An 11,847-nucleotide genomic window follows, 5' to 3' on the forward strand; every position below is an offset into this window, starting at 1 on the left:
AGAACCATGGGGGGAAACAACATGGAGAGCATATTAGTGCTCTTGGGTTTATGAACTGCACACTTAAAAATGATATACTGATCATGGATCCTTAGTAGTTACATGAAACAAGTGAGCTAGCACTCATGTCACAAGTATGACAGGGGTCAGGGTAAAGGAGCTGAGGGTCAACAATACCAGGAGTCCAGAAGCCAAAGCCAAGAGTCACAGCACAGGCATCAGTCCAGGTTTGAGTTTTCATGCTGGGGATTGAGTCAGATCCATGGTTGAGGCCAGCACAGGAATCAGGAGCCAGGGGGTAAGCAGAAAGGGAACAACTGTTTGGTTTGGTTTTCTTTTCTAAAATATTTGGCGTTTCAGGGCAAATCAGTTGCAAATCATATCGATTGAGCAGAGCTCAGTTGTTCCAAAAATCATATTGATCGAGCAGGCAGAACTCAGTCTTGTCCAAGGCAGGACACTCCCAAATAGCAGGACTACAAGCACTGTTGCAAGGACAAGGATCCAGGGCCAGGGGAGGATTTTTATAGCCCTTCCATCAAGGGCTTATGGCTTCCATTTATTCTCTTGGGTCACATGGTCCCTCACTGGGAACCTCACGGGAAGGCCAGGCCAGGCTGGGTCTAACATCCAGCCAGCCGTGTGTTGGAGCAGCCGTGCAAACCTGTGCCCATGAGACTAAAAGACCTCAGTTCAAGCCCCAGGCTCCTGCTGCTCCAGAATGGAAATAACGTGTAGAGTGAGGGAGGGCAGCAGATGACAGAATTAGAGGCTGTGAAGAAACTGGGGCAAGTAATTGTGAAACTGGCCTATGGCAATTGATTATGGAAAAGCGATGAAGAAGCTGGGATCCAGAGAGATTATTATTATTACAAAGACCATCAGCATGCCTGCTACACAAGGTCTAGGGGGCTTACACTAATTCCCTGTTCAAGTTTGGTCGATCTAGTGAGGTGGGGGGGAGGGAAAACTGCAGGCAAAGCTGGGAATCCTCCTTTTAAGAAAAATACTGCATTATGCGAAGTGCAGTAAATGACTGTGCAGCCAGGTCTGCCATGCCTTTATTTTTTAGCTAAATTATATAGTCATAAGTCTAATATATATGATTGGTTCCTGTTATACTGTCCTGAATATACATCAGGAACCAATCAATCAGTTGGACCTTTTGAACGGAAATAAGCATGTATTATACATATTATATTATATATATATATATATAATTGTGTGTGTATGGGGGGGAGAACTATATGATAATACTTTCCATTAGTGGTCTATTAAAAATGCATGCTTTCAACCCCCTCTTATGTAATAACCTGAAGGTATAAGACTCTGTAGGTTTTTCCAAGGATTTGCATTGCAATAAGGGGAGTATGGAAATTCCTGTGGATTTCCAACCATGTTGTAAATGATTATCTAGTGTATACAATACCAAAATTAACACTATTGCAGCTGTCATAATTTGAATCGTCTCAAAAACAGCCCAGTCATCTGTGGCAGATGCTTGTTACCATATATAAAATGAGGCATATTCATTATATGCTCCATACCACTGATTCAGATGCACAGCATTTCCCCGCTATGGTACAAACAGGATCTTAGAACAATATTTAAAATTGCTATTACCTGCAAGAGCAGTATGGTTTCTGGCAACTTGCTGCGGGCTCTAGCCCACTTCCTCCTCCGCCACAAAATGAGTCATGAAAAGTGTTTTTGTATCAGCTGATTAGCAGCTATCAATTGCTAGTCTCACTTAAGATACTAGCTTACTTTGTACAATGCCTGCACTTGAGCCAAAGTCAATAGGCACATAACATTTTCCAGTCTAGGACGTTTTCCTGCCAAATAATGCATGTGACAAAGGGCTTTGACTGCATAGTTAACATAACCTCCCTTGTCCACATTTTCCTTTAGCTGAAGAGTTCTAGGTTTTCTTCTGATCATGGCAATTCTGCTTTTATTTGATTTACCTGGAGATGCATACAGGGTGTAGACCAACTTACCTTTTAGACCCCATCCCACTGCACTGCCCCACTCCCAGAAAAGAACCAGAAGCCAGAAGAGTGGGGCCTGGAGACCCCAGCTGCCGTAGCAGCAGGAGCAATGGCAGGAACGGTGACTGGGCACAGCCCATGGGCTGCATTTTGGCCCAGGCAGCCCACAGTGCCAGGTTCATAGATGTTCAGGTCAGAAGGGACCCCAATGGATTAGAGTCCAACCCCTGCATAGGACAGCCTTGGCTTGTAGCAACTTCCTTCCTTTAACATTTTTAAGATCTGTGCCATTTATAATGGGGGAAGTGGCTGGGGAGGGAGCCAAATGTACAGCTCATAGGCCAAATCCAGCCCAGAGTCCTATTTGGCCCTGGTGCTGCCCATGGGTTCAAGTTGAACTGCATGACACAGGACATCCACCACATGTAGAGCCCACTCTGGCTAGTCCAAGATCCACACTGTACATGATGCCCACCACCCAGGCAGCCCAAAATGCCATTTGTTCTTGGAATAGGGTGCCACTGAATGTAGACTAGTTAGAAGTGTTTAGAGTGCTGTTTTTAAAAATGGAGTAGAATCACCTTTCTCCACCCCCCCAGTAAGACCCAATCCTTGTGTTACGTTCCTTAAACAAATTTCAAATATTTTCTATTTCCCCCCCCCTGCAAGCTTCTCCCCCCTACCGATTTATTTTTGGAATTCTATATTGGTTTAAAGATTTTTATTCACATTCCTCGAACTTGTGCACCCCCCCCCCACACTCAATTGCCTCATACTTTTATTTTTGTTTTTACTGGACTTTGAAGAGACTTGAATTCTAATACAAACTCGTCTGTGATAACAAAAGCTGCTAAAGCTTTTTAAGTCTTCTGCTTTTCCTGCCCCCCCCCCCCCCAGTTCCAGCAACCACCTTTGATTCCCCAGGTTCCATTTCCTGTTTCAGTCTATTTCCTGTGCAAATTCCCTTGAGCAAAAAGCTTCTCCTTGTGCATGGCTAACAACTTAATACTCCAACCATTAGGGAGCGAGGAAGTATTTCAAAGACCTAAAAAGGGACCAGAGGCATCATGTTTGAATTATGCCAGAGTTTCAGGGTCAAATTTGGTTTTAAGTAGCCATCTTTACCAGCTCTGGCTACTTTTATCAAATCAATGCATACAGTAAAAGCCTTTAGTTTAGCATGTAGCTTAATAGCTACAGAAGGGCATAGCTGATAAGGACAATAAAACTAGGGGAGACACTTCTCTCCATAAAATGAGCAGATTTCCACTTTATCACAGACTCGCAAGTCAGATCAGCTCCCAACTACCCTTGAAATTCAAATAAATAATAAACCCAAATCATAAATAAAAGAGCAACAATGTGCAAGAACAGGCTGTCCATAAAACTTCTTTACTAATCCAAGGGATTTCTTCCCCAGCACTTAACGCACTGGTTTCCAGGACATGGGTGACTGCAGCTCCAAGTGCCTTATTAGAACCCAAATCACTATGAATGGTTTCTGATTCCAAATCAAAATACAGATCCTATTTGCCACTTGGATGGTGTTGCCCAGCTCCCATCTAAGTCTTTGAGGATTCCACCTTTTCAGGCAAGGAAAAGCTGCCAAGTATTAGGACAGGCAAAGAACAAAAACCAAAATACCATAATGTTCCCCCGTTACTTGATGTGTGCCTTGCTTTTACAGAAGGACATTTACAGACTCCTTGTCTGTCTGCATAGCCTAGCAAAGGGCCCTTGTTAAGCAAGGCGGGCCATATCATTTTCACAATCAGGTACCGCAACTTCACAGTTTAGTCCACAGTGGAGGTTGCGCTTTATATGGTAGGGGATGGCGTTTTGTATGGTTTCTGTCTCTGTCCCCCCCAAATGTAGAGTTTGGGCTATCAATCTGTGTGTGGTTGAGACGTGTATCTGTAGAGTTAGTGAGACTACTAAGTGGTTCCAATTTTAAAAAAAAGTTTATTCCAAACAGCTTGGCATGATTCAGAAAAGAAATTTCCACATTTTCATTATTGCTAAAGAGGCTGTAGAGTGGCAAAGACTTGCCATTCACTTCTGTGGAATTTAATATTCCTCACCTTCATCCTCTCCTTCCACTGAGTCTGTGCCCACTTCTTCATAATCCTTCTCAAGTGCAGCCAGGTCTTCCCGAGCCTCTGAGAATTCACCTTCCTCCATTCCTTCTCCCACATACCAGTGGACAAAAGCACGTTTGGCATACATCAAGTCAAACTTGTGGTCCAGACGGGCCCATGCTTCAGCAATGGCTGTGGTGTTGCTAAGCATGCAGACAGCACGCTGGACTTTGGCAAGATCTCCACCAGGTACCACTGTTGGAGGCTGGTAATTGATACCAACCTGGAAGAGGCAGGGGGGAAAAAAAAAGGTTAGATTTCTTGCCATATTTGGCAATGACCAATTGTTTACAGATTTATCAGATAGAAGATCAAGTAGATATCTGATTTTACCCATCCATAATTGTCCCTATAATGGTCCGAAGAGCTGCATGCTCAAAACAAATGCAAATCTTCACTCCTAAAAGCACTATGAACTCCCCACTAAGTACCTGAGCCACAGCCCTGATTTTACTAATGCAAAAATCTAACCTAATGTAAAACAAGTGAAGAGCCATTGTACAACTTAGAAAGGAAGTAGTTAGCACTTGCCTTAAAACCAGTGGGACACCAGTCGACAAACTGAATTGTGCGCTTTGTTTTGATAGCAGCAATGGCAGCATTGACATCCTTAGGAACAACATCACCACGGTACAACATACAACAGGCCATGTACTTGCCATGGCGAGGATCACACTTTACCATCTGATTGGAAGGCTCAAAGCAAGCATTAGTTATCTCAGACACAGACAGTTGCTCATGGTAGGCTTTCTCTGCTGAAATAATTGGGGAATAGGTTACTAAGGGGAAGTGGATACGTGGGTAAGGCACCAAGTTGGTCTGGAATTCAGTGAGGTCTACATTTAAGGCACCATCAAATCTCAGGGAGGCAGTAATGGAAGAGACAATCTGGCCAATGAGGCGATTGAGGTTGGTGTAGGTAGGGCGTTCAATGTCCAGGTTCCTACGGCAAATGTCATAGATGGCCTCATTATCAACCATAAAGGCACAGTCGGAATGCTCTAGAGTGGTGTGGGTAGTCAGGATAGAGTTGTAGGGCTCAACAACAGCTGTTGAGACCTGTGGTGCAGGGTAGATTGCAAATTCTAACTTTGATTTTTTTCCATAGTCAACTGACAGGCGCTCCATCAGCAAAGATGTAAAACCTGAGCCAGTGCCTCCTCCAAAGCTGTGGAAGATCAGGAAGCCTTGCAAGCCAGTGCATTGGTCAGACTGAAAGACAGAAAGAATATTTAAAATGTGAACACAGTAACTGAACACTAGAATCTAAAATTCAAATAAACCGCCCCTTTACTATGAATCATTTTCTATGATATCTACACCTCCTTCACTTTAACAGTATTTCCCTAAAATCCATTTCATACCTTTTTGTTCAGTAAATACACAGTTGCAAGTTGTGGCATCATTTATTTTTATACACGCATACTATTTGACATTCTACATCTGTCCCAAAATGTCGGTATTGTCCTATGTTCCAGTGCTAAATTGAGATTATGCAGGTTTAAAGCATCCAAGTTAGAAGCACATTTGAATTCAGGGAAATTAATGTCAAACTGGACTTTTGAAAAGCAAAGAGTTCAGGATCTTCACCACTCAGAAAGCTGAAGTTCTGTACCAAGTGTTATGCACACATTATGCACTCCTGCCAGGAGATGGCACTATTCAATATTGTGGTCATTTCCTGTTGCTATCCATTTTGTTTGAGAAGCATGTATGTAAATACAGAAGAGATGGTTGCCCTGTTGCAACCTCTCCAAGCCAGTTCAAACAGGAAGCCCCCTGCAGTACGCAAAAAGCTAGTATTTCACTCTTCAGAAATGGAGGAATACAACCTGCTCAGATGTGAAGGACTGAGGACTCAATAGTTTAAGAGAAAGGAAAAACCCTGTCAAATTTGGAGTGTATGTAACCGGCTGTAACAGACTAAAAATATAAAGAGACTTCTCTGGCATCTCATCCCTAGTTTAGGAGTCAAAATTTAGAGCAAACTTCCTCTGACCTTCAAAGAGCAAGGGGGAAGAAAAAGATACTACTTTTAAGTTCTTCTTCCCCCCACCCACTACAGCACTGAAGGCCAAATCCTCCTATTGCCTTTAGGCACTGATCAAAACCATTCTGTAACTAAGGCTGCATGCAAAGCACATTCTCGCCGCTTGATACTTTGCTTCTTCTCAGTTTGCCACAAGGTTTATGGCTTAAGGAAGTCTCAGACCCTTGTTTTTCTGTTCCCATAAAAAATTGGAAACTAAATAAAAAGCGGAATAAAGTATTCAAATATGATCTGAATTCAAATCACACAAAAACAAACCATTCTGGAACAAAGTAAAAGCCCCTTGATTAAAATTTCTAAAGTAACCTCAGCCAGGAACTGATCCTCTTCCAATAATAAACATGGAAATTGGACACTACTGACAGGACTTCATCCTTGGTATTTGTAGGTTTAAAAATCAAATGTTAGGATAAAAGCTCGTGTGTTTAACATAAGCAGTTTAGATGATTTGAGAGGGCTCACTTGGATTGCATGTAAGAACCATGATCAGCTACTTCCATTTTTAATCAGTAACATACACACCCGATCAACTCAGATAACTGAGTAGACCTCTACAGCTTTCCTTACCATGCAACAGGGTGCAGAACTGAACGGAGCCCCAAATGTTCCACGAAAGCTTAATTAGAGTATTCTGATCATGACACTCTGATGTTTAGCTGAATTTTGCAAGGTAGCAGGGTGCACGTTTTTGGCAGGTGTTCCACAAATTAGTCTTGTATCCTCTGAATACTACTCTAATCCCCTTTCCCTGCCTGATCTGCTGCTCTGCTTTCTGTTCCTTGTCCTATCTGCTACTGTGCCTCTTGCTCCCCTCCTGATCTGTCACAGGCCACAGAGGCTGCCCTGGGCACTTGTGATGTGCATGCTACAGGTTAGCTATCCCCACTTGAAAGAACAGCCACCATCATAAAAAGACTTACCAACTTCCTGATGCGCTCTAGGACCAGGTCAATTATCTCTTTCCCTACAGTATAATGACCACGAGCATAATTATTTGCAGCATCCTCTTTACCAGATATCAGCTGCTCAGGGTGGAAAAGTTGTTTGTATGTCCCACCCCGCACTTCATCTGTGGAAAAAAAACAAGCATTGTGCAAATTAATTACAGTAAGTTTTGCATGCTGTTTGAAGATCCTGGCCTAAGACAAAACTAAACACTCAAATCTATGTCTACACCTCAGTAATAAACATCTTAATTTTAAAAATGCACCCAGGGTTCCCACCAGGTGGTGTTGGATTACTAGGCATTTAATTGCTAGGAAAAATTGAGTCATTTATGTACCTTACTGAATATCTGCATTTCCAGAATCAAATGCCAATTTAGTTTTCTGGCTTTTGAACCACTCTAGCAGATTACAGAAGCAAGACATTGGCTGCTGTGGTTCCCCTGCTTTACCTGTGCCAGGTCTGTGCTGCATCAGGGTCGATAAAAATTTTATGAAAAGGTTTAAACAATGGATTTGTATATGATTGTTTGGAAAAGGATGATCCTACTTCAGGAAGGTGGCTGAACTAGATAACTTGTGGAGGTGCCATCTAGCCCTGCTCCTCTATGATTCTTCCCTGTGATTAAAATATGAGCTACAGAAACAGAATGTGTATTTTATAAGTTCCCTATGCCAAGCACCAGTTATCCAGAATGTAAAGATCAATTACATCTAAAAATTTGCTTAATTTGTAATGACAATTTGTAATAACAATTATCCATGAATGAGCAGAAAGGAACAGGGAGAGAAACATGTGGTGCAGCAGGACACATGGTAGAGTGGAGGATGACACCAGGTAGCACAGTACAGGACCGTGTGTTCACAGCATGCATTCCCCAGCCACTTAGAAGTTAGCCAGCCCTGCCTTAAGCAACAGACTTAAGAGAACCTAGAATTTCTTTAAGGCATAGATGTGTAGTCTCTGGAAAGCTAATGCAAAAGAACTGGTACAGCCTGTAGAAGAACCATGATTAGGAGGCAGAAAACATGAAAAAATAAAGAGACAAAGGGGACAGAATAAAACCGTGTATTTGGGGCAACAAGAAAGGATGGAAGTGGTTTTATGAAGAGTCTGGATGTAAATCACAGGGAACAGCATATGAAAGTTGCTGATGTGCTAGAAAGAAGGACACTGGGGGTAATCTACTAAAGGGAACCCCAAAGCAAACAAGAGTTAACTTTTCTAGCTGGTAGTTTTAATACAAAGCCATTGGCTTCTAACAAGTGCACTTCCAGTTACACAGATATAGAATATAAATTCTTTTCTAAGAGCATAAGGAGAATTTGGTGGACAAAAGAAACGTGCCTTGAGGGTTCAGAAGGCGCAGTATATATCCAGTAATCTGAAAAGGCTGATCTGGCCTGTAGGAAACAATGTGAGAATCTAAAGATCCAAGTATATGTCTGGATCCTTAGATGCCAAGTAATGGACGCCCAGCAGATGCATCTAACCCTAAAACCCTTCTGTATGGCAAAGTTCTTCTCAATTTTAGGATGCATGTTACTTGTTAGAGGCTAAGAGAAAACAGAGCGTTTCCTGGGTCACTTGCAAAAAAGTATCAGTTACAGACACTGACTAAGCTTTGCCTAAAGATATTTTAAGTGCTTTTACAATATTTGTACCATACCAGAAATAGAGGTAAACTGAACCTTCAAGCACCATTCCAGCTGGTCTGTCAGTTCAGTCCACACTGCTGATTTTATTTACCTATCACTGCAGGTTCAAGATCCACAAACACTGCACGGGGGACATGCTTTCCTGCACCAGTCTCACTGAAGAAGGTGTTAAATGAGTCATCACCACCTCCAATGGTTTTATCACTTGGCATGGTGCCATTGGGCTGAATCCCATGTTCCAGGCAGTAGAGTTCCCAGCATGCATTGCCAATCTGCACACCAGCTTGACCCACGTGGACTGAGATGCACTCACGCTGTGCAATGGGAAAGAAAAAAAAAAAGAAGAAGAAAATGAAGGATTCTTGGCAGGAACAGTAGCTTCCTTGTCTAGCAAAATGTTTGATACAAACTGCCTGAAACTACCATGCTGCAAAATTATTAAAGACAGCACCCATAACATTGGCCCCATTGTGCTGGGGGTTAGTGTGGCTGGCACAAAATTCAGCTGAACACAAAAGCTTCCTTCAAGTCATCATCTACTTTCACCTAGAAAAAAACAACTTTGGACAACATCCAGTAATACTTTATAAGCTCACTCTTCTCTTTGTTGTTAGTGTCCTCAGAGACCTGGAAGCATGAAATTTGTCAATTTTCCCTCTCCCTGGTTGAGGACTGCCTCCCTCCCCCTCACAAAAAAATTAAACAGCTGCTTTGAACATGCATCTTAGGGCAGTGGCAGTAGGCCCACTTCAGCTCACTCAGGACACCAGTTCAGCTTCAGGAGTGGGTTGGTTAAAGCCAGCAGAGGGAGCACACTTTACAGGAGTCATAATACTGGACCATACCATGTTTTTATTAGTACATGAAGGCAGAAAAAGCTTTTGTCATTAATCTTGAAGGTGTACAACCCCCAGCTCCTTCTCTTTATGTTGCACATGCTGAAGGAGTAATTTATGCATTCTGCTAGGCATGTGACTTATACATTCATTCCCATGTGCTGGATACAGAAGTACAGAACTTCAGAACCAACACAAATGACTGACCCAGGCACTCATTTATAAAAAATCTAACTGCAAATAAGGGTCTCTCTTCCAATAACTATTTAACACTGTTCTACATCAGAAAGTTCTTCCAAGTATCTGCTGCAGCCAAGCCAGGCAACAATATTCTCAGGAAACGGATCCCAGTATAGAGCGGATGGGCTTCAGTGCCAAGTTCTGTAGCATATCCTGGCTCCCATGTTATGTTCAAACTTCAAGGAAATTGGCTTTACATATTCAAAGCACTATTACAAATAAAACAAACAGAAAAAGAGCCACCAAAAAACCCAACTGTCTATTCTCACCCAAAACTGGAAGCCAGGACTTTATAGTTATAGATGGGCAAATTGAAGCAGGGGTCAAGGGATCTGTCTGCAGTTTCACAGAAAAGGAGGGTTGAAGGGACCTCAGGAGGTCACATCTAATCCAACCCCCTGCTCAAAGCAGGACCAGCCCCAAGTAGATCATCCCAGTCAAGGCTTTGTCTACCTGGGTTTTAAAAACCTCCAAGGATGGAGATGCCACCACCTCTCTGGGTAACCTGTTCCAGGGCTTTACTACTCTCCTAGTGAGAAAGTTTTCCCCAATATCCAACCTAAACTTCTCTTGCTGCAACTTGAAACCACTGCTCCTTGTTTCACTTGCAGTAGCAATCCAGGGGATATCTTTTTTCAGCAGACAGAAAGGCACTTCAGAAATGGCCTAAACACCAAGGTGAACACTTCCCACAAGCCTCTATCAACACTGTTTTCAAGTTGTGGGTGCTCAGCATTGATTCTTGCCCATGTTCCCCTTGCACTTTCAAAACTGAAGTACTGAAAGGAAAAAAAAAAAAAAAAAGAAAGAAAGAAACCCTTCCTAACCACACAGGAAAGAGGAGCATTGGGGATACATTACCCATAGTACATGTCCACAGTCTCAACCCTGCCTCCTGACTAAATGAGCTTTACAGGGAAATCACAACACTTTGTCTCTTTTTTCAGGCCTGGATAGGACATGTTGACATCAGTGTACTCAACCTTTACACCAGAGTAAAGGAGCAGATCGATTCAACTCCTACGTTCATTTAACTTCAACTACTCAAATCATTATTCTTGAGAAATCAGGGAGAAACTGCACTCATGACTATTAGTAGCTTACCAAGGGAAACTCCATCATATAAACCAGCCATAAAATTGCTTTACACTGTATGTATAATTTTTTTTATGGCCAGTCTGCCATTTTATGGCACCTTAAAATGGCTGCACATGTAACGCCCTTTTCATTTATGCCACTAGTAACACATCAATCACTACATAAGCTACCAGTGTAGAGGGGGACTTGGCTGCCTTCAGTCAGCCCCTCCTTAAATCTTGCTGACCCTTGACCTACCCTATTCCCTTCACCACAAGGGTTTCAGAAGAAACAGTGCCATCTCATGCTCTGCACAGTAATTGCAGAGGTCTACACATTTCGTACTGCCAGCTGGAGTGAGTTTTAGGAACAAGCAACCAAGGCAGGAGCCCAAGGACATCCGCAAGGGAAGTTAGGTCACGTGTAACCAGCCACGAAAAAATATAAAATTGTAGACGGGGAGCACTGCATGCCACCTTTTCCCAAGCAAATTAACAATTAAGTTATTCGATGTGGGGACGAGGGGGGAAGAACCAGCCCACACCTTCGCCTCTGCCCTGGGCCACCCTGCGCACCAGTCTAATACTGGTCCTGCTGCCAAACGCTAGCGCTCAAAAGTCCAGTGCTAAAAAATGACAAACTTTCACGTTAACAAAACACTGGGTTTCTCAGTGGGCGCCTTTCAGCTCCGAGCCTTTGCAGGTGGCATTTTTTTAAAGCTATCCAGGACTTCACTGCATGTTAGAACATCACTCGTGGAGAGGAACCAGTTTCTCTAAATCCATGGAGAAATGCCTGCAATGCATTTCCAAGAGGAAGTAGCTTTGGCAGTTTTCCTAATCATTACCAAAAAACCTCCACAAGCTGATGAGCAGCATAGATGGGAGGAGGAAAAAAAAAAAAAAAAAAAAA

General features: G+C 42.7%; 1 protein-coding gene across 1 annotated transcript in view; it reads right to left on the minus strand.

Annotated features, from left to right (window-relative positions):
• Window positions 1–3,933: 3,933 nt before the first annotated feature.
• The window catches only part of LOC109295156 (tubulin alpha-8 chain), an 8,599-nt gene continuing 685 nt past the window's right edge, over window positions 3,934–11,847 (minus strand). Inside the window, exons 2-5 of the mRNA XM_019513831.1 lie at window positions 8,874–9,096; window positions 7,100–7,248; window positions 4,661–5,341; window positions 3,934–4,352 (exon numbers count right to left, since the gene is read on the minus strand). Of these exons, the coding sequence (XP_019369376.1) occupies window positions 4,059–4,352; window positions 4,661–5,341; window positions 7,100–7,248; window positions 8,874–9,096 (1,347 nt within the window). The 3' untranslated portion in view covers window positions 3,934–4,058. The remainder of the gene's footprint in view (window positions 4,353–4,660; window positions 5,342–7,099; window positions 7,249–8,873; window positions 9,097–11,847) is intronic.

The sequence above is a fragment of the Gavialis gangeticus genome, unplaced genomic scaffold (genome assembly GCF_001723915.1).
Source record: "Gavialis gangeticus isolate Ggan-Ray unplaced genomic scaffold, GavGan_comp1, whole genome shotgun sequence".
Classification (NCBI taxonomy): Eukaryota; Metazoa; Chordata; order Crocodylia; family Gavialidae; genus Gavialis; species Gavialis gangeticus.